This window comes from Lygodium microphyllum, chromosome 4 (assembly GCF_053477565.2).
Source record: "Lygodium microphyllum isolate KBCC chromosome 4, Lygodium_microphyllum_v1.1.10, whole genome shotgun sequence".
Classification (NCBI taxonomy): domain Eukaryota; kingdom Viridiplantae; phylum Streptophyta; class Polypodiopsida; order Schizaeales; family Lygodiaceae; genus Lygodium; species Lygodium microphyllum.
The window spans coordinates 54,212,026-54,238,717 of record NC_141138.1 but is presented as its reverse complement, the minus strand read 5'-3'; the positions used below and the strand labels follow the sequence as shown (position 1 = coordinate 54,238,717).

The 26,692-nt window shown below is 42.2% G+C and overlaps 1 protein-coding gene across 1 annotated transcript in view; it reads left to right on the top strand.

Moving 5' to 3' along the window:
- Positions 1-20,404, top strand: part of MSH4 (MUTS-like protein 4) — a 56,503-nt gene extending 36,099 nt beyond the window's left edge. The window contains exons 2-18 of the mRNA XM_087677232.1: positions 16,655-16,730; positions 16,845-16,917; positions 16,998-17,137; positions 17,214-17,299; positions 17,434-17,573; positions 17,661-17,803; positions 17,881-17,931; positions 18,016-18,079; positions 18,408-18,551; positions 18,677-18,747; positions 18,859-18,917; positions 19,002-19,158; positions 19,254-19,306; positions 19,404-19,502; positions 19,601-19,715; positions 19,805-19,927; positions 20,153-20,404. Coding sequence (XP_087533358.1) covers positions 16,655-16,730; positions 16,845-16,917; positions 16,998-17,137; positions 17,214-17,299; positions 17,434-17,573; positions 17,661-17,803; positions 17,881-17,931; positions 18,016-18,079; positions 18,408-18,551; positions 18,677-18,747; positions 18,859-18,917; positions 19,002-19,158; positions 19,254-19,306; positions 19,404-19,502; positions 19,601-19,715; positions 19,805-19,927; positions 20,153-20,320 — 1,762 coding nt within the window. The 3' untranslated portion in view covers positions 20,321-20,404. The remainder of the gene's footprint in view (positions 1-16,654; positions 16,731-16,844; positions 16,918-16,997; positions 17,138-17,213; positions 17,300-17,433; positions 17,574-17,660; positions 17,804-17,880; positions 17,932-18,015; positions 18,080-18,407; positions 18,552-18,676; positions 18,748-18,858; positions 18,918-19,001; positions 19,159-19,253; positions 19,307-19,403; positions 19,503-19,600; positions 19,716-19,804; positions 19,928-20,152) is intronic.
- Positions 20,405-26,692: the final 6,288 nt, after the last annotated feature.

Sequence of the window (26,692 nt, the reverse complement as noted above, 5' to 3'; positions counted from 1 at the left end):
GGAGTGTCAAATGCCACAGTGGAAGTGACTCCAGGTAGGAGGTGGCAGCAGGAGAAGCGAGCGGTCCCCAAAAGTTGGAGCAACTCAAGGAGTGATGGCAATAGTCGCAAAGACTGACAGCCATGTGGAGAAAGACTGATGGCTGAAAATCTGCATAAGAAATTGACAAACTTGCACAAAAGGATGAAGATGGAAATAGGGGCAGCCCGTCTATTTATGCCGAAAATCTGCATAAGAAATTGACAAACTTGCACAAAAGGATGAAGATGGAATAGGGGCAGCCCACTATTTATAGATGTGGATGGACCCTCCCAAATTAGGGTTTCACTGAAACTCTCTTTAACTGCGTACCTTTTTTGGGTTTTTCATTAAATAAGCATGTTTTGGGGATGGTTAAGAGGCTAATCAGCATGTAATGCTTTTTTTATCTCAATACACCTCGAGATCGGAGGTCAAAACTCCTTGAGAGCAAGAGTGCTAGCTGTTTTGAAGCTTCTCTCTTGGCAAGGTAAACAGGTATAAAGTTTGATGTTGAATAGGGGTTGTTATGTCCTTCAGATTAGTTCGATGCTACTTTCTTGTTCCCCGAGGTTATCACAATTCGTGGAACACCATCGTGACCTCTTTAGAATCCATGTAGCCTCTTTCCTTTTTGGACTAAGAGGTCCCTTGGCGGGATTGGATGATTAATGGTTGGTTGCTTTTGGGTTGTGCTTTAGCCAATTAGATATCTCATTTGCTTATAAGTGATAAGGATTGGCTTGTCTAGAAGGGCAACATCAGATGGGTTCTGCAGAAAGGCCAAGTGTGGTGGAAATCTATGGTACTCATAGGTTGGCTTAACAAAACACCTTTTTGATCCAGGGTCTTCATTTTGCAAATGTTGATTGGTGAGCTTCCTCTTGCCTCTACACTCTCCAAGGAGAGGTTTTTACCAATGGTTGCTTCTTTTGTCAAACATTTATAGAGACACCTCTACCATGAGTTTCTTACTTGCCCGGTGGCGGAGAAGGTTTGGTAACTATGATCGGTGGCCATTTGGTTTGGAGTGGTTGGGCTATCAATGCTTCCAGAAGACTGGGTCTTTGGACATTCCAAGTTTGTGGATCCCATTCAGGCTGATATGAAAGTACTCTTTCACTTCTTACTCTTTTGGGTTTGTTGACATACATGGACCATGAGGAATGCATTCATCTTTGATGATTCATCAGGAGTGCAAAGTCATATAGTCCACTTGAAAGGACTTCTTCATTGGCAACTTGATTTGATTGGGTTAGCATATATTCTCTATAGATAGGAGTTGCTCTCTTGGCACTCGCAATTTCTTCTAACCCCCCTCTAGTCACTCTACTTCCTTTGTCCTTTGATTGTGAAGTCTCATATTTTATGCAAGATGGCTCAAAGCCATCATGGATCTTCTAGTCATGTAATCTTGTACTTTTTTGTAATTAATACATTTACCTATTACGAGGAGAGAGAGAGAGAGAGAGAGAGAGAGAGAGAGAGAGAGAGAGATTAACAGGTGCACATTAGGTAATGGAGATGGATGTACAAGTGGAAAAAGGAGCATGACACAAGCAAGAAGGAAAAACAAGGAAAAACTTTAAGTTTTGGCCAATAGGCCTAGAACGGCCGTTCCACATAGGGAATGGCAAAGGGAGCGGGCAAGGTATGGGCTTGAGTACGGCAAGGAAGGTTCCTTGGTTGTTTCACCTCCTAGGAAGGTTTGGAACATGTTAGGCCGTTCCTATAGGCAGGAATGGGTATTTCCTGTTCAAACCAATAGTTGGTTTCTTCTACTTTCCTTGCTGCTCATCTTTACCAATTGCTGTCCTCTTTTTATTAGGACAAGCATGTGCCAAGCGACCATCCTCTTCACAAACAAAACACACTTCTTGGCAGCCCTTAACACCTCATGCTGCTCGTGTCTTATTTCATCCTTCTTGCTATTTGCTGCAAAATTGGAACTCGTTCGTGTGAAGAAATTGCTACCGTTTGATCTAAACAAACATAGAGTGTACGACCATGACAAAAAATACAAAGACATTGTGGGGTTTGACTCATGCCTGCGTTCATAGAGGAGTGTCGATGATCTTCAGTAGGACATTGGGAAACTTTTTACTCTTTGTACAAGAGATTTTTTCCCTCTGATTTATTCTCTTTATTTTATGTGCCTAAGTTACACAGTTTAAGGCACTTATTGTGTTTCACACACTTCGGGTGTGAACACCCTCTTACAACCCTAAGGTTTAAGGGTTGTACTTTCTACTTGCACCTTACACTTCAGATTATTGCATTGGGTGTCATGCTCTCACACTCTACACTATCTACTCCACTCTCAACTGAGCTTCAATCTCTTATTGTTCTCATAGACACAAATAGTGATGTGCAAAACTAAAATCCTAAATGCAAAACACAAAAACACAAACACAAATAGAGAGAGAAAGAGAACTTTGAAGTGAATGAATCAATGCAGTAAATGAATGTAACAGTGCATAGAATGCTTAAGGCTAGAGCAATAGAGTGTTGGAGTGTGATCTCCATTGGAGACGGATCTCGAGTACTGTAATTGCTAGTCGGCATAGTCGGATAGTATAGAAGACCAAAATGAAAATCACCAAAAGCAATAGGATGCTTGGCGATAGTAGAGGAGGTGCTTGAGGAAGTTGGCGATGGCTGAAATTGCCAAACACAACTAGAGGAGTGACAATTGGAGTTGGTGATGGTTGTCTGGGACCAAATGCAACAATAGAAGAAGCACCAGGCAGTAGGCGACAACTGGAAGGGTAGTCACCGAGAGTTGGAGTAGCAGATGGAGTAGTAGTCGCAAAGGCTGGACAACCATGTGGAGGAAGGCTAATGGCTGAAATTCACATTGAAGATTAAGAAACCTGCACAGGATACACTAAATGGTGGGTAGCCTGTCTATTTATAGATGTGAATGGACCCTCCCAAAGTAGGGTTTGCAAGGAAACTCTCTTGAACCACTCCCCATTCTAGGGTTTTTCATTAATTAAGGATGTTTTGGGGCTGTTTAAGAGGTTAATTAGCATGTAATTATTTTTTAGCTTAGCATCCCGTCTCAAGCCCAAAATAAAGCTAGAGAGGAAGGCCAACCAAGTTTTATACTGAGGTGGTTGACCAGTGGCCTACCAAGACCACAAAGGCAATGGTTATCCTACCAAGGGAGTTCAAGTAGTCACCCCAAACAGAACAAGGCATCGAACAAAGGGTGCTCGCCTCTTTTTTTTGGGTTTTATTTTTTTTAAATGTTGGGAAAAAAATGCGAAGATATTATTTGTGGTCAATTAAATAATTGTGCCCACATGAAAGAATGAAAAGGGATGGTCAAATCCAACACATCATAAAGTGAACAAGCTTACCCAACCACTCGGGGTGTTGATGACAAGGGAAATGATGATGGAGTGGTGGTGTGATGTAATAACAACTCAAGATCTGATTAGGGGTACTCTGCACAATGAGATGTATAGTATATTGCATGTTGAGAATGCTTATGTAGTAGGTGCCACTTGGACATGTTCCTCACGGGAAATTTGTTCACTTATCCAAGTGCCCTTTATAGAGACGATGAAATCATGCAATGCAAAAGAGAAGGTACAACAAGGAAGGAAGGCCGATGTCAAAGACAAGTGCCGAAACCTTTAGAATACCACAAAAGAGTAGGAACCTCCTCTCAACCCTAGATGCAAGTGCCAAGGAGGAAAAGGAGCTTGATGTCGGTCTTTGTGTGGTACCAAGAACCATGACAAGAAAAATCAGCTTGAAGATGACCCCAACTAGAAGAGTAAGGGAGAAGTCACTACCATGATAGCATCAAGGGAGGTGTTGCACACAATTTGCCTTAGCAGGGGAAGCCTCCATGCTTGTAGAAGAGAAAATCTCCTACGAAGATAAAACCATGAAAGGAATGGTATACATCCCATGTCTCCAACCCAAGAAGGACCGGTGCAAACCTACATGTCAACTCTACATTGAAATACAAAACCTTGCAAGAGAGATTAGAATCTGCAAAATAGCAGTTAGTAGTGAAATGCTCCGAAGCAAAACAAATGAGAAAAGTAAAGCCAAATGAAAGAATAATACAATGACTGTGTATGTGGGAGTGAATGCATTAGAAGACTAAAGAAGGAAAGACTACAGATGGGGCCACTATCACGTATGTCAATCAACAGGTCTCTATCAATGAAATACTTGACGATATGGAGAAGTGGCCCTAGATGAAGGTGCAGAGGATGACCTAGGAACGGATGCAAAGAGTAAAATGGATGGAAATCTATTTGACCAATCAACTAATCCTTCAAAAGTACTGAAAGATATAGGTTGTTGAACCTAGCCACACGCCACATGTCGAGTAGCTGTGGGCATAGATGGAGCAGATGGGGCAACAACGAGAAGTGTAGCCCCACTGGATTGTCTAGCAAGAGTGGAGGCAGTCACAATGGTCTACTTGGGTTTCTTAGGAGGAAGACCTTGGGCCTTGGTACGACACTCCTCATCCACATGGCCCAATCTCTGGTAGTATGTGTAAAACCTATTTTTCTTAGGAAGTTGTTGCCAAAAGGGATTTGTTTCTTTGGTCCGTCAAAGGAAGGGGTATCACCCTTGTTTTGGCTTGCCTTCACGTCTTTTGTATTCTTGCCATCTCCAGTTTTCCCTTGTGAAGAAGATGCAACCAGATTCCTCTCCGAATATGAGTATGTGGAGGATTTCATGTGGACTTGATTGTACAACCTTGTGTAATGCAAGAATTGGCACTCAAACTTGTAGAAGGTTGGCAATCACATCAATGAGACAATGTGTCGAATGAAATTGAAGTATCTTTTCAAGCAGCTTATTCAAAAAGAACGTAGCTTGATCATTTGACTTTGGAGAGCTAGTAGTGGTAAACCCGGTGAGTAATCGTTGATATTCAATCAACTTGACTTTCGGAACATCCCCTTGCTTAATGGAAAACTCCTAAAGATTCAAATCGAGATTGATACATCGAGTTCGATCTCGCATCCCATAGCGGTCAATGAGATGACTACAACACCCAAATGCGAGGGAAAAATGCTATAACTGAGAGTGGAACTCAGGAAGCAACCCTTGCATTAACTCAACATTGGCTGTGGTATTACAAGCTTTCCATTCACGGATGTGATCAAGGTGAGCTAATTGAGGGTCTCACATAGGCTATATACCAATGATAAGGTCCCAAACTCCTTGAGATTCAAACAATTGTTGCATGAAATTTGACCAAGTGGTGAAATTTGACCCATTAAAATGAGTCTTATTTGTAAAGGCATTCTTGGTCGTTGCAATAGGAGTGATAGTGCTAGGAGATGAATAAGGTATGTAATGAGTGTAGGGTGGATAGAGTGGAAAAGTGGAGTACACTTGGAAATTAATGCCAAAGTATCCACCATGCATGTAGAAAATGTGCATAGTGGATCTAAATGTGAGTGTGGACATGGTAACCACATGAGGAGCATATGGAGGAATACGGACACGTGGAGTACAAGATGGAAATCCTTGCATAGGAGTGACCCAAGGAATGTGTGATGATGCACCATAAGCAGACTACGGCTGAAAGTTCGATGAATGGGGATGTGAGTGTTCGAGGGCAAAGCCCATCACAGTTGTCCCAAGGTGGAAAGAAGTCCTCACTTGCGGGTGTGTGGAAGGCACAATGTTAAAGGGTGACATTTCCCTTGAGGATGTATTGGGATGCAAAGGGGTAGTGAAGTGAGGATAGGTTGAAGATGGGGTAGAGAAAGAGAAAGTGCTAGGAGGGGAGATGGAGGATCCAACTCCTATTGTGCTAGATAAGAAAGTGGAGTGAAATCTGAGGTTTTGAGATAAAGAATAAAGAAAATAAAGGTGTGGATAAGAAGAGGGTGGAATGGAAGGGATTTGAGAAGAGTGGCTTACATGCTCAAATGAAACAGAAGATGTAGATATAGTTGATGAAGGATGCTTGCTTCTAGAGTCCCCCTCTATTGAAGTTTACATACAGAAAATCATCTGGATCTAGCACACCAAAAGGAGAGAGGGTTTTGATTCGTATGACTCAAAGGGGTTGTAGGAACCTAACACTGGGCCTAGCTAAAATGAAGAAGATGAGTTGCCAATCATCCCAAATGTCATATGTCCTCCATGATTGGAGAGATGGCTAGCCTAAGCATCCAGTCCGGATGGTGTAGCAAAGTTGATAGGAGGGGTGTAAGGTAGACTATACATGATGCATAAGTACTTTTCAAATTCCTCCTCTGTTATGGGACTGAAATCTGGAATAGGAAGACAAAGAAGATGAAAGTGAAGGTGAAGGTGAGATGCTATCTTCCTTGCCAAGTCCATAATGCCTCCTCAGGGCCTCCGATGATGGAGAAGCCTAATAAGAAATCATGGGGTCTTGAGAAGGTGTCTAAGACATTGCGATTCGGTTACGAGTTGTTTGTGTGCCTTGCACAAAACCAAGCCTCCACAATATTTGCAGGATACTCTTTACAAGAGCACTGGCTCTGGTACCATGTGAAGAAACTCCTAGGGTTTGCACTGAGGAAACACAAAGTGTACGATCATGACAAAAAACTGAAAGACAGACAGTGATGTGCAAAACTCAAACCCTAAACTCAAAAGTCAAAACATAGAATGCAAAACACAAACACAAACAGAGAGGGAAGGAGAACTCTAAAGTGAAGGACTCAATGTAACAAATGAATGCAAGAGTGTACAAAATGCTCAAGGGCATAGTAGTAAGAGTGTCGGAGTGTGACGTCCACCAGAGACAAATCGTGAGTGTTGTAAGAGTGTACAAAATGCTCAAGGGCATAGTAGTAAGAGTGTCGGAGTGTGATGTCCACCAGAGACAGATCTGGAGTGTTGTAACCGCTAGTCGGAGTAGTTGGATGGTGTAGAAGACCAAAACGCAAATCACTAGAAGTAGTAGGATGCCTAGCAACAGCAATGGAGGTGCTTGAGGAAGTTGGTGATGGCTGAAATTGCCAAACACAGCTGGAGAAGTGTCAACTAGAGATGGGGCTAGCTGTCTGGAGCCAAATGCAGCAATAGAAGGAGTGCCAGGCAGGAAGCGGCAGCTGAAAGGATAGTCACCAGGAGTTGGAGTAGTAGATGGAGTGGTGGCAGTATTCACAAGGCTGGAAAGCCACATGGAGGAAGGCTGATGGCTGAGAGCTGCACTTAAGAGTGAGGAATCTGCACGGAAGGCTGAATGGTAGGGCAACTTGTCTATTTATAGATGTGGATAGACCCTTCCAAATTAGGGTTTGCACAAAAACTATCTCCAACTATTCCCTGTTTTAGGGTTTTTCATTAATTAAGCATGTTTTGGGGCTGTTTAAGAGGCTAATCAGCATGTAACACTTTTTTTTTGCTCAACAGTTGTAGCATTACCATCATTAATTAGTTTCTTGTCATCCTCTTGTTTGTTGATCTTGCAGCCAACAACGTTTCCTCGTAGAACTCACCTGCCATAGTAGCATTCTCAATGAGTTGAATATGTTGTGCACTTTAGTCTTTGTAAAATAGTCATGTATCTACTTGAGATGTCTGCAGCAATAGTTTTCTAGATATTCTTCGATGGTAACTTCTATCGAAGACCCCTGTAGCAAAGCCAAGAACATCGTGTTGTACTCCTCCAAATCTTTGCTTTCAGCTGCTCTAAATTGATTCCAGACAGTCTTCACTTTCACCACAAAGGTGGTAGTGAGACTAAGGTTCCAAAACTCTTGCTGGAATGATACCCAATCTTTTGGTGCTTTTCCTTGAAACAAATGATCTGTCCACTATTGCTCCTAAATTCCTTGAGAAAATAGGCGCCTTCTATACTTTGGACCACTCAATGTATTTTTACTTGAATAAGCTATGTCAAAAATTTAGATGAAAGACAAAGCTTTCAACTTCTATTGTATCTCATTGAAGGTCTCAAACCTTCCTTTCTCTGTTGGAGTGATGTCGTCATAGATAGGTGGCTGCAAGAATCTAGAGCGACTTGCTCTACCATTTGTTGGATTGAAATTTCCAACCCTTGGTGCTGAGTTCACATTACAATACTGGTACAAACATAGTGTGTGGATGGGGTTGCATCCCTACCTAAAGACATGGCTGAATGCCCACATTCATTGGGTCTCTTAGTTTGCATACCAACAAACACATTACCTATATACCTGTCTCATACCACAACTAGAGACTTGGCAAACCGGAACATTAGCTGCCATAGCTTGAGATACAAAGCCTCCTCCAAATAACTTGGATGCACATATATTGGCTGGATTGCTTCTTGTGCTTACTACACTTGCTGAAAATATTACCCTTTCCATTAATTCAGCAGCCAGAACAAAAGCAGACTGTAGAACTGGAAGACTCTTGCATTGGTGGAATCACTGTCCCTGCTGTTGAGCAACAGACTGGTAATCAATTGGCTGTCTCCTTGGCTGTCTCCCAGCTGCCCTAGGCTCCTGGATTGGTGTATCCTGCTGCTTCTCGTTTACTGGTTATAAAGTATCCAACAAGGCAACTAACTTAGGATTATTCATAAGTTGGACAAAAGCTACATTATACTAGAGAGCTAATTAACTTCTTAAATGCACTTGGAATAAAACATTATCATTTGCATTAGTCCTCTTGAGCTCCCTAGACTCTGAAGCACTATTATGCATCTCATCTCCATGTACTAGAGGACCAAACTCCAATCCTTGCTGTGCATCATTAGTGTATCAATAAGCATTCTGTCCAAGAGATCTCAGTCCATAAGAAAAATCCTTGCTCCATCCCTTGTAAGACATCCTTCCTGAATGCTTTTTCTGTTTGGCTGAATTTAAGATTTAAGTGCTTGGACTCAACCCCTCTTGGAAGTTGGTGACATCCCAACAACACAATCATGAAACTTGACTTCAATGAACCACTGGGTAGTGGACTTCAACTTGCTAGCACTTCATCTTAAATACCAAAATTCAGCAACCAAAAAAATTTCAAATAATGGAGTTAGAATGCCCCAACACTTGGACATGAAGAAAGATTGTCCCCAAAGTTTGGTGCCCCTTGCGATATTGCTTTATCATTACTGAGTTGCCAATATAACTGTCAATGTTTAGAAAGCTCTAATCACTGGCTTTCCAAACTCAGTCATCAATTGGTTGATCTAGTACAATTGCTCATGGATCTGGCTGTCTCTGGGTGCTCTCACCAACCACGACCAGAAACACCTGTTGAGAATACCAGCTATGATTCTTCAAAAGCACAAGAACACCAGCATGCCTGACATTGGATCTTGCGAGGAACTCACTCTGAAAACGTCTGCCACATCATCTCTCTCCTGGATGCCATGAATCACAACAGAAAAGCACAACACCAGCTATGATTCTTCAAAAGCACAAGAACCCCAGCATGCCTGACATCGGATCTTGCGAGGAACTCACTCTGAAAACATCTGCCACATCATCTCTCTCCCAGATGCCACGAATCACAACAGAAAAGCACAAAACCTTGCAGAAAGACACATAACAACTCCAAAGCCACTCAGACAACTCCAAAGCTGCATTGCCCAGCCTTGTTACTGCCATCACCTCCCCTAGAACAACATTGCCTAGTTTTATAAAAACAGCATTGCTAGCGTTGAATCAGCTCCAGAACTGCATCACCCACCCTGGAACAATTTTATGTGCACCTGAATAGCCATCACCTACCTGGCAACTACTATTGCCTTCCCTAGAACAACATTTCCTGGTTGGAAAACAGCATTGCTGAATGGTAGACAGCATGGCTAGTATAGTAGACAGTGGTAGACAACACAATCAGCACCTTGTAGTCACGACCAGCAGCAAGAGACGATGGATGCATGTTTGGGACCCACAATCTGCCCAGGTATAGCCTTCATCTGCGGGAAAGTTGTGTTCCTATGCCTTTCATATATTTCTCTTGCTTTTCGTCTGTTAGGTCAGCATTTCATTAGATAAAAGTCTCCTAGTCCAGAAGTTTGGCCCACACCAAATTTGATAAATTAAACAAAACTTTCACATTGGGGTTCATTGAGCTTGAATTAGTTCAATTGCACACAAACTTACATATCAATTAATTCATTGTTAATCCATAGAACCTTAGCAAGTGATGAATGAGCCCATGTCTATCACAGCTTATGCAATGTCATGGGACTATCAAAAGGAGTTGTGATGATAAATAACATCCTGTCACACCTATGCTTATTAATCTGCTCACCTCAGCACTTGTACACATAGGGTGATATGTTGATACATCAGGGATAGGATTTGTGGACATTAGTTTGCTGAAAATACTCAGGATTGTCACAGTCTCTCTTGCAAATAAAATAGACAGCCCCACAAACTGAAAACAAAAACCAATGATGATGCATGCAAGAACAAATCTCAAGCGACATTACATGCGTATGGTTGCCAACTGTTGTTTGCTAGACATGTCACTGTCTATCTATGGTCTTATGTGCTTATGTGCCCTAGACTAATGGTTACCCATTTAGCTCAATTGGTCGATAACATGCCAAAATCATAGAGAGTCTATTCGAAGGCTTAGATGCCCTGAACTAGTGGCAATTCGGTTACATTCATGTTGTGACAAGAGCGTGAGGATCGAGACATGCAATGTTGTGACAAGAGCGTGAGGATCGAGACATGCAATGTTGTCTCATAGTAGAGAGACACAGAGAGAGAGAGAGTGCAAAGTAGAGAGTGAGAGTGAGCACGACTTGTGGGTACAATGACGAGTGTACCTATTTAGGTTTTTAGATATATATATATATATATATATATGAAAGTACAAATGTGCTAAGGGTGTGTTCACACTTGTGCTCATGTAAAAGACATGATGGCCCTTTATTTCCAACAACCTCCCACCTAAAGGCAATGTGTCTTAAGAGGAGAAAAGAATCAGCTAAGTCTAGGTATGTACAAAGCTGAAATACATATATCTATCCAACTCCCATCATTTGTCGACGATGAGCAAACCGCTCTGTTGGAAGACCCTTCATGAGAAGGTCTGCAAGATTATCTTCTGTATGTACTTTGACAAGCTCACATACAGAGGCAATGGAACCCCAATTGTTTTCCCCCCCTCCATATTAAAACGCTGCAAAACCTTGGAGATATACTCCTGCTGAGATAGATAGAGTAATCCTTTTGACCTATCTCTGAGTATTTGCATGCCAAGAATGTGATTTGCATCACCAAGATCCTTCATATCAAAGCTGCCATGAAGACTTTGCTTAAGCGAGTCCAAGGCACAAGTATCCCTTCCAGCAATCAGCATGTCATCAATATACAAAACCGAGATAATCAGGCTACCATCTACTGCCTTCTTGGTGTACAAGCAGTGATCCACTTGACTTCTATGAAAACCTTGAGACTACATAAATGTATCAAACTTATGATACCATTCTCTTGGTGCTTGTTTTAGCCCATATAAACTCCTTTTGAGTTTACATACAATCTTCTCTTTCCCTTTTTTCACAAATCCTTCAGGCTGCTGCATATATATGTCTTCATGCAGATCACCATGTAAAAATATAGTCTTTACATCCATTTGTATGAGTTTCATATCTTCAACTGCAACCAAGCCCAAAATGGTTCTCAATGTAGTCATCTTGACTACAGGAGAAAAGATCTCATCAAAGTCAATTCCATGTTCTTGCTTGTACCCCTTCGCAACCAATCTTGCTTTGTACTTTGGTGAGAAACTAGAAGCAACCTTTATCTTGTAAACCCATTTACATGGAAGTGTTTTCTGCCCTTTAGGCAACTGCACCAAGTCCCAAGTGCCATTGACAGTTTGTCAACATGACATAATCAGCCACATTGTTTGCACCATGAACAAATCTATCAGGTTGTCTAGTAGCCCTAGACGATCTCCTAACCCAATAATCATTGTTTGCCGGCTGTTCTTGCAAATTTCAATTTTCAACTTGCAGTCCTGGTATTTCAGCCTGCAAATCAGTATTAACAGCTTGTTGTCCTAGCTGTTCCTGTACATCCAATGGCTCATTATTATGGGCAATAGCTGGCTGATTATTTCCAGCATTATTTTTTGCATTTGCAGGTTTATTTACAGCAGGTATTTGCTGCTGTACAACGAGCACATTTTGCTGTCCAAAAGGTATTTCTTCCTGGAATACAATCCTACGGACCTCCTCGGTCTTTTTGGGTTGTTTATGCATGCGATCTTCCCGGAAGATAACATCATTGCTGCGTACTACTTTTCTTTTCTTGGGATTCCATAATCTATACCCCATTTTACCCTCGTCACCATATCCTAGGAAAATGCATCTACAGGACTTTGGCTCAAGTTTGTTGCATTTTTCTTTACGAATATGCACAAATGCTTTACATCCAAACACTTTCAAGTATGCATACCAAGGTGGCTTGCCCAACCGCGCTTCTTGGAGAACTCCCTCCCTCTCCCAAAGACTTGTTTGATAACTGATTAATTAAGTGTACGGCTGTCATAACAACCTCTGCCCAAAAACCATGGGGTAATGCAGCATGAGACAACATCGTATGGACCTTATCCTGTATGGTCCGATTCATACGCTCTACAACTCCATTTTGGGGTAGATTTATGAGAGGCAACGAGTTCTCTCTTTATCCCTTTGCTGTCACAAAATGCCTAAAAGGCCTTGGACACATATTCCCCACCGTTGCCAGAGCGAAGACACTTAAGTGTCTTATCAGTTTGATTCTCAACTAATACCAAGAATTTTTTAAACTTGTCAAGCACTTCACCCTTGCTACGAATAGGGTAAACACATACCCTCCGTGTAGCATCATCGACAATGTTGAAAAAATATTTCTTTTCCCCTGAAGATAACTTTGGCATTTGACATAATCGGAATGTACTAACTCTAAAGGAGAAGATTTCAGCGAAAGAGACTTCTTATGAGACATCTGTGCATGTTTACCATAAACACAATGATCACAATGCTCAAAATCAACATAACGAAGACAAGGCAAGTAACCTAAACGAGAAAGCACTTTCATTCCAGTTTGACTCATGTGTCCCAACCAGCCATGCCACAAAGAAACACTTTGCTGCTCGGTCACTGCAACAACATGGTCACGCATACTAGATACATGGAGAGGATACAAGGTATCACTTTTACAATCTCTGGAAATCACTCTAGATCCCTTACAAATCTTTCATTTCCCATCTCCAAAGGTGGTATGAAATCCATCGTCATCTAGCTGCCCTGTGCTAATTAAGCTCTTCTTGAGATGAGGTACATGCCGTATATGCTGAAGTGTGAAGACAGAACCAAGCTGAAACTGCAACTGCACACTGCCAATACCTGCAATGTCACATGCATAGTTGTCCCCAAGATGGACAACACCATGTTGATCCCCTATATAATTAGAAAACCACTCACGATGAAGGGTGATATGAAAGGAAGCACCCGAATCTAGAATCCAAGTATGCATGTCATCATCCGTATCTGAAAGTAAAGCATGTGTACTAAAGTGTGAAGAGACCAAGAGTACGTCATTCCCACTGTCATTGTCATGAGTGACTACATTCACTTGTTCAATTTTGACACTACTTTTCTTAGGCTAACGCTCTTTCTTCTCTTCCTTGCTATCATGTGTTTTCTTGCCCTTTCCTTTCTCTTTCTTCCATTTGTAGCAGTCATGTTTAAAGTGACCCTTCTTGCCACAATGATGTCATTCAACATCCTTACCATGTGCTTTACTGCATCCCTTGCTATCAGATTTGCCTTTCTGTTGTGATCTACCCCTAGTATGTAAAGCATTGGAAGACTTAGTGGATACATTGTTCTGCTGATTCATTTCTTCCATGAGTAGAGCACTCTCTACATCAGCATACAAAAGGATCGCATTAGAATTGCTCATAGCAATCCTGAATGTATCCCAACTCTTTGGTCGAGTGCAAAGCAAGAACGTAGTCTTAATTCCTCATGAATCAAGAACTTCAAGGCAACCAACTGGTTGAAAATGGAGTTAAACTCACTCAAATGAGTAGACTTTGCTATACCCTCTTTCATACGCAAATCCATAAGCTTTTTCAGCCACTACACTTTGCTTGCGGCACGCTTCTGTGCATACAGTTCTTCTAGTCGAGTCCAAATAGTAAAGGCGAAATCCAAACCTTCAATGTTAAACAGCAAGGCATCAGAAATCAATAGCTTGGTGGTTGAACGTGGAAGCTCGTTTAACTCATCCTATTCTTCCCGCTCCATATCTGCGGGCTTTGCCCCTTTGGTTTTAATTGCCTTTGCCTGCTTCTTCTGCAACAGGATATTGTAGCACTTTTTTTGCCAGACTGCAAAGTTATGTGCTCCTTCAAGCTTCTTAATGTGCATGAGATTACTGTTGTCATTGCTGCCAGCCATGATTTTCAGCCCAAATGTGACCAAAAAATTCAGCAAATATGGGCCCAATCTGCACACAAGGGACCAAGGTACAAACAAGTACCAACCAGCAATAAATAACCATGTAGAAGCAGAAATTTCAGATCTGCAGATAAATTTTCAGAAGCACTAAACCCTGTGCTATAGCACTCCACAATTGATTACAGTTGTTTCAAGGGCAAATACATCACATTACATGATGAGTCCCAAATTTTAGCTACAATTTCTGTTGTACATGCACCCACGGGCACAAAATTTAGCATGCACGGTCAAAAGCCCCAAAATTTTTGTGCTCAAAGCATCAACCATACATCTGCACACTCTCTGACATGCATAGAATATGCCAATATTGCGAAAATAGAGCAATTTAAGCAAAACCCCCAAATTTTTCCAAGTGCTAGATGCCCAAATTGCATGAATTAAGCCTGCATGTACATAAAATGACCAAATGGTGCACAAATTTTTCCCAAACAGCAAAAACCCCAAATTGCACAAGATCCAATGTGCATCAATGTTGAGAAATTGGGTAAATTTTAGCCCAATTGTTGCATGTACATGAAAAAGCCCCAAATGTCTGAGGCAAAATGTCACAAATTCCTGCAATTTTTGAGACAAATGGTCTTGTTTTGCATCGCAATCCCCAAATCTGGGAGAAGCCCTAAATTTTTGGGCCAAGATTGCACAAATCTGCACTCTGTGATTATGTAGACAAACCCCAGTCAAGAGAAAGGGGTAGAAACTGATTTTTTTGAGAAAAAAGAAAAGAAAAAAAACATGACATGGGGGGGGAGGGGGGTCCATCGACCTGCCGTGCAGTCACCACACGCCCATCGGTAGGTCGTCACCTCTGCTGTCCGTCACCAGCCCGATTGTCGCGTCCTGCTTGCCTGCAGTGCTTGCCTTGTTGCCCTCAATGGACCTGTTGACTGCTGCCCATCAAGATGCTGGTCACGCCTGCTTGCTATCAACACTCGCCTATAGAAAATGTGCCCGCTGGTCCAGCTGCCTCCATTAGGCACTTGACTGCTGACTCTAACATGCGCCTGCTGCTAAGCCTACGCATGCCTGTCGTCTGTCTTGAGATGCATGCACACCTGAGCTGCCTCTTGCCTGCTCTGATACCAGTTTGTTGTGATAGAGAGCGTGAGAATTGAGACACACAATTCTTTCTCACAGCAGAGAGAGAGAGTGAGAGTGAGCACGACTTGTGGGTACAATGACGAGTGTACCTCTTTAGGTTTTTAGATAGATATGTATATGAAAGTACAAATGTGCTAAGGGTGTGTTCACACCCATGCACATATAAAAGGCACGATGGCCCTTTATTCCCAACAGTTGACTGTCAGGTACTTTATCTGACCCATGTGTACAAGGAATTCTGTATATAGACATTATATATGGTTGTTTATAGCTTTTGCAACAAATTCTTTCAAGCTAAGGTTCTAGACAATGGCTTGGAAGCACTCAAACTAGCAATGACTCCTTGTCTTCAAGTGGGTTAAAATCATGGACTGACTCACCACTTGGTTGTCAAGACACATGAGAACTGGAAATTGTGCATAAATGTGCCCAAAACTAGTACTGTGAGACTGACACTTCATAGTTAACAATTAAGTGCCAATAAGAGCACCCACCACTAGCATTTTCTGCCTACAGAACAGTGTTGCTGCAGCCAACTTTGGTCTTATTCAACTGATATTACATTGCTCAGGACTGAATGTGCACATTTTTCTCTTGTTACTGCATCTTTGCCTCAATAAGTGAAGTTGTATCTTGCTAATAAGAGCTAGGGACTACCTGAAGACATCTCTGCTGGCCTAACTGCACTAGGCTGCTCATCACACATTTGCAACCTGCCCAGTTTGAAGTAAGTGCTTTATCAACTATATTGCACATGGTATGTGTTTCATATGAAGAGATCTTTGCAATAGGATAAGGCATACACCATTCTGCTGAATTTATGTCCTAATCATTCTCCTTGAATTGATTTCATCACACCAATTTGCACAGTAAGGGGGATAATCAACTTCATGACTATTGATCAGGAATTAAAAGATATGACTTAAAGAATACCATAGACCCTTATAGTTGCTTTTTAGAAAGCAAACTCTTCAAGTCTTCACTTTTTGCGAAACGGAACTTCCAATCTGGTTAGATTTGCATATGAAGTAAGACTCTGATGTTCAGGGACTTTGAGTGATAACAATTTTCAATCTCCTCTCGTTGATTTTCCACTCTATCAACCTTCAGGGCGAGACTTTTACGAGCTAATCTCCTCCAGCCACTAAAGGATGAAGTGACAATTAACACACGACTTGACTGTGTGGTGAGACCTGTGATTTTGTACGGCGAGAAAGATCCCCAATCTTGCGTGGTTAATAAACAGTTGACTAGGGCTGATATTCTTCTTAAATATTCTTCAATTTGTCTGATTGTGTAGGAGGAACTGACAACAAATGAGAAGCTTTTCTTTGGACTTTCAAAAGTACTAATGAAGTTTCCAAAGGACATTGGTAAACATATCTATGTGGTTTTTGAAGTTTTTCTTCACCAAAAATTATATCTGGATTCTAATTAGATAATGCACTTGAAGATCGAGTGCTATGCCATTTCTGCTTTAGACAAAAGAAGTGTCCAGACATAACCTCAGTGAGCACAAAAAGGAGTCAAGCCCTTGTTGCCAGCATAATTCTTCTCAAGGAGGCACTCGGAGTTCTTCCTTCTCTAACAGAGGTAGCACAATATGACAACCGTTTTAGAGAGTTTTGGTAGAGTATTACGAAATAAACTATAAATGTTGAACTTACAGGTTCTCAAACCAGCACAGTGTTTACTTCTCTGTGATATTAGAGAATCAGTTTGCCAACACCCAAAATTTAGCCTCTTGCAGAAGAGGTGGTTTAAGCGCCTTAACTGATCTCAAAACTAAATTGCTTAAAAACTCTATATGTGGGTTTCTCTGAAGCAAGTTCTTCGCAGTTATTCTAAGTAAGCACTTCAAAGTCTAAATCTCTACCATGTCTCAATAGCATTCAGGAGATACTTGATGATGATGTGCTACATGCAAGGGCACCCTTTGTTGCACGGACACAGCAATGTTTTGCTGTCAAATCTGGGATTGATGGGTTTCTTGATATTGGAAGGAAAGCATTTTGTGAAACTAGCGAAGGTTAGAGTTCGTTCTGTGGTTGTATACCTTAGTCTGTGATTCACATTTAACCTGTTATTTTAAGTACTCATTGTGTAGTTTGATCAGCCATCCACGAGCTGGCAAAGAAGTATAGGGACAATTTTGGATTGCCAAATTTGAAAACTCCTTTCAACAGCAAGAGAGGTTTTTATATCTCAATACCAGAAAAGGACATTCATGAACAAGGACTTCCAAGAGTTTTTACCCAGGTTCAGCCTTATCGATTTTTGAGGATTGATTTGAAACTAAGAATTTATTTTGAAACCCTGTCGTTTGGGGCTTGTAGGTCACTAAACAAGGGAAGAACATCCAATGCTCAACACAGGAGCTGATCTCAGTGAGTAAATTCGTTCATAGAAATTAAGAAGTGAGCTATAATTTCAACTGGGTTTAATGATGCAGCTGACATTCTCTTAAATAGCTGAACATCAGGAACAAAGAAGCTGCAGCAGAGTGTTATCACAGAACAGAGATATGCTTGGAGGGTTAGCAAAAGCTTTGTGCTCTTTTAAGTACTACCTTCTATTTATATTATTGCTTTTCACCCTCATTTTTCTCTCTAGTAGTAGTAATAGTGCAACTTTCAGTCATATCTAATAGTTACACTCTTATGATTGCTTTGTTGTTTCCTCTAGCTGAAAGTTGTTTTAAATAGTAATACAAAACCAGCTAGTGGAATAAAGAACTGTACAGACGCTCCAGTCTTTAGTAACATGACATTACCTTTAGCCAAAAAAACAAAAAAATAAAAATAAAATCTACAAATGTTAGTGATGATCATTAATATAGTAGGGATTTTAATATTTTCTGCAGGAATCACTGACAGGATTAGGGAAGATATCACACTGCTTACTTTATTAGCAGAATCCATCTCTCTCTTGGACATGATGGTAAACTCATTTGCATTCATTATATCAAGCAAGGGAGATGGCAGCTACATCCGGCCTGATTTTACAGGTGGAATCTCATAGATGTTTGGAATGGGAGATCGAAGTGTTTTAGCTAGATTAGGTAGACCGTAGATATTGATGCCATGCTTATCCAACATAACTAAATTTGCTAGATGATTTTGAGCGATACAGACGATGGGCCCATAGCCATAGAAGCAGGTCGGCATCCGGTATTGGAAACTTTGCACTCAGAAGCATTTGTGGTAAATTGCTGTGGTGATATTGAATCGTGTTTCTGACCTACTTTTTGCGAGCATGGCCATTTTTTGTCCAATATTATGAATCTAATTTATTTATATAAATTTCTTTCACAGCCAAACAATACATTTCTTTCGGAGACATCCAATATGGTCTTGGTGACAGGTCCCAACATGTATGCTACTGCTCTCCTGTACAGTTATAAGAATACAGATGAACTGCCAACATCCTGTTCAGTCTTCCTTTACTGCTTGTTCAGGAGTGGGAAAAGTACATATCTTCGTCAAGTTGCCATGGTAACAATATTGGCACACATTGGATGTTTTGTTCCTGCTCACTTTGCGTCATTTCGAGTTGTGGATCACATATTCACTAGGATAGGGTCTGGTGAAAGCACAGAATCCAATTCTAGCACGGTAATGAGATTACTGTCTATTTGTATACTTACCTCCTCTATTTGAGAAGAATGCTTTTATTTCACAAATGACTGACCAAAACAAAAATTGTGTAGTTCATGACAGAGATGAGAGAGACAGCCTTTATACTGCAGAACATAACTGGAAGGTATAATGTCCAGGACTTGTTGTTCAGAAAGGTTTTATACTGCACCAGACGTTTATCCAACAAATCATTCATTATGTGGACTGTGAGATATTTCTAGAAGTTTAGTATTGCTTGATGAGCTTGGGAGAGCAACATCCTCAGTGGATGGTTTGGCTATCGCATGGAGCTGTAGCGAGTACTTGCTATCACTGAAGGCGTAAGTCTTAACATTGATAACTAAGTCAAGTGCAGCTTCAGCATTTGGAAGTCAAAGTTAATTTTGTCTTTTGTTCTCCTTTTTGGCTGTTTTTCTAGATACACTATCTTTGCAACCCACATGCAAAGGCTCGTGGAGCTTTCCAGTCTCTATCCCAATGTTAAAGTCTGTCACTTTCATGTTGAAGTCACAAACAATCGCCTTGATTTCAAGGTGTGAAAGAATCATAATGCTTTGTTTTCTCACTGTGTTTTTCTCTCTCCTATCTTTTGGCCCCCTAAAAGTTCGTTTTTGATATTCAGTTTTCTCTCAAGGAAGATGGTGCTTATGTTCCTCATTATGGGCTACTGCTATCTGAAGTTTCTGGTTTTCCATCAGACGTGGTTGAAAGAGCCAAAAGAATCACAGATAAGCTCACAGAGAAGGTAAACTGTGACAGATGTGATACATTTGGGCCTTTCCTCAAATCTGGTCATTCTATAAGTTAAGTTTTTCATATAGTCTCTAAGCACAAACTTCCACCGTACTTAGCTCAGTACTTGATTCATGGAATGTGATGGATTATATAAACGTGGCTATTCCGCCTAATGAATATGGAAGCTGCCAGGGTGAAAATGTCTAAGGTTTGGTGTTATATATCTACTCAACAGGAAGCTGGAAGGATGAAAATGGGTTACTACTCAACTCTCCCATGCCGAAAAGACTATCAAATAGCACAAAGACTTTTGTGTCTAAAGTATGCAAATTTGAGTGAGGGTAACCTTCGTGGTTATTTGCAAAATTTAAAAGATAGCTACACAGCTGGAGGCTCTAGCTGAAAATACTGCAGTTTTATCGATCATATTACTGAGCATCTCTATCATGTCATAACGAGGATGTGACTGCTCTAAAATCTAATGTTCTGGTAGATATCGATGAATATACTTCTTTTAGATTCCTGAACCTAAAAGTCTTTGCATGAGCAGCAAATGCATTTTGTGTTCTCTTTGGACAACATTAATAGATTGTACATGGTCCTTTTGAGAGAGAGAGAGAGAGAGAGAGAGAGAGAGAGAGAGAGAGAGAAACAACAGGTTTCGGGCTTGGATTCCCATGATAATGATTGGGTGGATGTACGTGCCAAAAAAGATAAAAGGTTTGATGCTGGCATGGCGGATACTGTGCCTAATGCTTCTCAAGATTCCTTGCGTACTTATACGCATAGGAAAGACATGTTGTCGTCAGAGTCCCCTTCTCATGCTAGGGTTTCTTCTGTTCCTCGCAATCCGCCTACGAGGAAAGTATATTCGGATGGTCCGAAGGGCCCACCTGCTAAGTTGGCTTTCGATGCTAGAGGTAATGTGATTACCCCATGGGATCAGTGTTATCCCCGCTCCATCCCCAAGTCAGTGGATAGACCGTCTACCTCTAAAATCTAATGTTTTGGTAGATATCGATGAATATACTTCTTTTAGTTTCCTGAACCTAAAAGTCTTTGCATGAGCAGCAAATGCATTTTGTGTTCTCTTTGGACAACATTAATAGATTGTACATGGTTCTTTTGAGAGAGAGAGAGAGAGAGAGAGAGAGAGAGAGAGAGAGAGAGAGAGAGAAACAACAGGTTTCGGGCTTGGATTCCCATGATAATGATTGAGGATGTGACTGCTCTAAAATCTAATGTTCTGGTAGATATCGATGAATATACTTCTTTTAGTTTCCTGAACCTAAAAGTCTTTGCATGAGCAGCAAATGCATTTTGTGTTCTCTTTGGACAACATTAATAGATTGTACATGGTCCTTTTGAGAGAGAGAGAGAGAGAGAGAGAGAGAGAGAGAGAGAGAGAGAGAGAGAGAGAAACAACAGGTTTCGGGCTTGGATTCCCATGATAATGATTGGGTGGATGTACGTGCCAAAAAAGATAAAAGGTTTGATGCTGGCATGGCGGATACTGTGCCTAATGCTTCTCAAGATTCCTTGCGTACTTATACGCGCAGGAAAGACATGTTGTTGTCAGAGGCCCCTTCTCATGCTAGGGTTTCTTCTGTTCCTCGCAATCCGCCTACGAGGAAAGTATATTCGGATGGTCCGAAGGGCCCACCTGCTAAGTTGGCTTTCGATGCTTTAGGTAATGTGATTACCCCATGGGATCAGTGTTATCCCCGCTCCATCCCCAAGTCAGTGGATAGACCGTCTACCTCTAAATCTGCCCGTCGGAACTCTTTTGCCGTGTTGGCTGATTTCTTGGACGAGGGAGTCCTTGACATTCTTGCAGAGAAGGTTAAATCGAGGCAAGTGTTGCCTCGTTCCTGATCTTCTTTTTGAATATACATGAAGATAGCTACGTGGAATGTGAGAGGCATTTGTTCTCGCAATAAGCAGCATGCCATGTGGAGTTTATTACATGAGAATCAGTGGGATGTCTTGTGTGCTGTTGAGCACAAGAGTCACGGCGAAGTAGGAAAAGTTGTGGATTGCCATGGCTTTTGCTTTTTTTATGTAGGGACTCATGCCATGCATTATTCTGGTGTGCTTATGATTGTCCATGAGAAATATCAGCCTGTTCTTATTAAAAATGATGTACATGGTCGTTTTGTGGTGATTGAAGTTTTATTTGAAGGAGAGATCTTATGGTTACTTGGGCTCTATGCTCCAAATGACCCTTTATCCCCCCGGGATCTTTGGAATACTTTGAAGACCTCCTTGTAACTTGGCAGACGGGGTTTCTTGATGCGGGATTTTAATATGTGTGTTGATCCTTCGCAGTCCACATCAGAGCATTCGGTGATGGATACTCCGGAAAGCCGTGTGTGGAATGCATTTGCTCTTGCCGCACTTCAGGAAGATCTCTGGTCATGGCTACACCCTTCTTCTACAGGATTTACTTTTTATTCTGCACAGTATACATCTACATGGTCGCGGTTGGACCGCATGTACATCGTGCAGGATGATGCTTTTCTCCTTGAGATCCTGGAAATGAAAGTGTTGCAGCAATACGCCCTGTCGGACCATTTTCCTCTACAGCTGGAAATTCTTGCACAACCCATTGCACCTTTTAAGCAATTTCTGGATAGACTCCCTCTGCGTTTCAACTCGTCTTATTTGAAGCATTCAATCTTTCAGGGTTATATGCAGCAATTGATTGATAGATTTTTATTGGACTTCCCGTTTGAGGGCAATGCTTCTTTTGAACGATTTCTCTCTAATGTGGTGTGGGTTGCACAGCAGTATGGGATCCATCATGCCTCTCTTTGTCGGCGGCGTCGACATGCCGCGGAGGAATTACTGGTTTTGGTTCGTTCTCTACTGGTGGAGACTCCAGATGATGTATTTCTGCTGCCATTGGCGATGCCTTTGGCTGATCTTCTTAAAGAGTTTCAGTTGAAATCTTACCAACAGGCTAAATTGCAAAATTTGACAGAGAATTTGCAAGATAGTGCTTGTCAAACTCATAAGTTCTTTCGTGCTCTTCATGCATCTCTTGCTCGAGAGAATATGACTAGACTCCAGGAGACAGACGGTCATATGGTCACTGATCCTCAGACTATCGTGAATATGTGTAGGAATTATTTTCTAGACCTTCTTGGTTCTTCTCCTCCACCTTCGGACTAAACTACTCATGCTTGCTCAGTCTTCTATGATTTGGTCCGCAATCAGGTTCCACATGACATGCAAACTACTTTGGAGACGGATATTTCTGAGGCAGAGGTTATTGATGTTTTATTACACTTGCCCAAGGATAAAAGTTCCGGATGGGATGGTCTCACCAATGAATTCTTTGAGGTCTTTGCTACCAGTCTGGTGAAACCATTGACGGCTATGTTTCAGCAGGTTTAGGAAACGGGGTTCATGCCTTCCTCATGGAAAGGACTTATCAAACTGCTTCCAAAACTTCTTTCGCCATTGATGTTAACACATTGGCGACCAATTTCCTTGATGGGTTCTCTGTATAAAATCTTTTCCAAAGTAATGGCGAATTGGCTCCATAAGCATCTTCCTGCCATTGTGCATCCTCTTCAATATGGTTTTATTAAGGGCCGAAACATTTTGCATAATGTCTTGAATGTGCAACTAGCTATTGACTATGCAAGGCACTCTAATCAGAAGGTGGTATTGATTCAACTAGACCTGGAAAAGGCGTTTGATTATTTAGATTGGTCCTTCATTGCAAACCTTATGTCTACTATGGGCTTTGGTACTCGGATGGCTCGTTTGATTTACACCATTAGTGTTGCGGCTTCTTCGCGAGCTATGCTGAATGGTGGTGTTACTGAGCCTTTTGTCCTTGCACGCTCTATGAGACAGGGTTGCCCTTTGAGTCCTCTCTTTTTTTCCCTTGCAACTCATCCGGTGCTTTCAATGTTATCGCATATGGCGGCTTCTACTCAGTTGGTTGGATTGTCTCTTACTGTTGGATAGCACTTCATTAGTCAATCCCTGGCTGATGACAGCTTTATGATTTTGCGTGCGGATAAGGATAATCTTCGCAAAGCATTAGATGTTTGGACTCTTTGGGCATGCTTTTGGTCTTCGTATCAATACTTTGAAATCAGCCATTCTCAGTTGCACGGAGTTTGATTTGCAGTCACTGGACTGGCAAGGAATGGTTGTTCCCTGTGGTTTCATTGTCAGGCATCTTGGGTACCCTTTGGGTGTGGATGTTCGGTCGAAGCAACTACTAGAGTGAATTTCACAGAAACTGACAGCTAAGTTTCTGTATTGGAAGTCACAGGCTTGGCCTTTTCATGTTCGCCTCAAAGTGGCTCAGACAATTATGTTGCCAATGCTCACATATTTCTTGCCATTGCTGCCTTGGACTACTACTACATTGAATGCTCTTACTCAGTGCATTCGTTTCATGTTATGGAAGAAGGACTCCTTACATGCAGGTATTTCATGGATCTCTTGGTCGCATGCATGTACCCCCAAACGCATGGGTAGTGGGGCTATTTTGGATGCCGAAACTCATATGTTGGCATTTCGTTGGTCTCTTTTTCGTGCCATGTGCTTGGATCATCACCCGTGGGTCTTGATAGCCCGTTATTTTCTTGAGAATCACGGGCTTCTGCATGGTAATACTCAAATTCGGAGCTCTTGGTGGCAAGTGCTAAATGCAGACTCTTGGTTTTCTAGTCCTTCATCATCCCTGCTTGCTTACTTGGTATGTTCCTAGAAATTGGTTCTCCAGAAGGCTCAATGGCATCCAACCGAGGATCGATTAGTTGCTAACTCTTTTCAAGAGGAACTGTTGGCAGCCTCGCGATTACTTTCTTGGAAAGGCAAACATGAGCTCAGACCAAAATTTAATCGTATGGCACGTTTGGGCTTGACTTCAGTTGCAGATGCCACCCTTGCTAGTCGCAATGTCTTGATATCGTTTTGTACAACCAGAAGGCGTTTCAGGATCCCTCGTGGATACTGTGATTTATGGGGACAGCTTTGATGGTGGTTTAGGGCAGACAACCCTTTTCTGCCCTTGCTTCGAATCATCCCTGGCAAGACTGGAACCTTGTAGGTCGCCTGAATTTGGAAAAGGCCTCAGCTAACCAGGTATATCATCTGCTGATTACAGATCATCAATGGTTGGTAACTAAAGCCAATATTGTATGGGAATTGCGTAAATCTTGGTCTTGGTGGAAGGCAACTGTGATGGAGGGCTGGATGAACAAGACACCTTTCAAATTGCAAGGTCTTTCTTTGGAGGGTGATGATCGGTGGTCTTCCTCTTGCTTCAGCCCTTTCCAAGCGTCGAATCTCCAACGGCAATTGTTTCTTTTGCACCACCAGTGTGGAATTGGTCCGTCATCGATTTATTTCTTGCCCTCTCGCTAAGAAAATCTGGTCACTCTTGTCGGCAGTTTGGAGAGCAGTGGTTGGTTTCTCGCTAAGCCCTTTTGACTGGGCTTTTGCACGGCCCAAATACCCCATACCGGCTCCGTCACATATGAAGATCTTGTTTCACTTTCTTAGATACTGGGGCTGTTGGCACAATTGGACCATTCGAAATGCTTTTCTTTTTGATTCAGCCTACAATGTTCAGGGACATATTGCTAGGCTTAAAGGCCTCTTGCATTGGCAGATAGATCTCATTCGGCACTCTGACTTACTTCCTCGAGAGGACTTGGTTCCCTGGCATATGGCAATTTCCTTTGCGTTGTTGCCATGACTTTTTGTAACTCTTTTGGAGTTTAGGGCTTTCAAGAGCCAGAGAGATTGCACGTGATGGCTTAGAGCCATCGTGTATCTTGTAATCATGTAAACTTATACCTTTTTTCGTAATTAATATAATTACCTTTTATGAGAGAGAGAGAGAGAGAGAGAGAGAGAGAGAGAGAGAGAGAGAGAGAGAGAGAGAGAGAGAGAGTCGATGGCGCCCTGTCGTGACCTGCTGCCTGCTCCATTTCATCATCCTTCGGCTGGTTCCACCTGCGTGTAGACGGAATAAGTCATCGCCCGTTCGTTGTCCTGGGGGTCGGGGTCCCTGCCGTCGCCCTTCAGTCCCATCAGGCCTCATTTCTCATGAAGGGACCTATCCACTGCCCAGTAGCACTGCCACGCCTGCAGACGCCCATCTTGCTTCGACTGTTCTGCTGTCCGCGGGTCCGCCTGCTCGTATTTGTTCTTTTTTGCAGAGGTGCCCAGTTGCGGTAAACCCTAAGCCCGACAGTTTCGTCAAAGAGGCAGCGTCTCGACCAGAGTGCCCACTGATTTGCACAAAGAGAGAGAGAGAGACCGAGAGAGTGAGAGAGCAGAGAGAGAGAGAGAGAGAGAGAGAGAGAGAGAGAGAGAGAGAGAGAGAGAGAGAGAGAGAGAGCTTTCAGGTTGCCACACACAGAGAGCGCGTGAGCGAGCAAGGGAAAGAGGCGTCGTGTTCCTTGCTTGTGGACGTGCCTTCCCTGCCCAGCGAGCGTTTGTTCTTGCTCGCGCGTTGCCGGCCCCTTCGTCAGTCCAGTGCAGGGTCCGTTCTGCCCGAGAGAGAGCGAGAGAGTCCTGCGCCGTTTCTGCCTCCCGTGAGCTCCTGGCTCGGCATCGGCACAAGTGGTGATACAACATGGCTGGTTTGGATATGGCTTTTATAGACCAAACGGTGGCAGCTCTTGGTCCGTATTCTGATACAGAGGAACCAAAGGATATGGTTCCTTGCACAGAGGAGATACCCCTTGGTCCTAACTTCCAGCCTGCAGGCAAACGCACCAAGCATACTTCGGAAGAG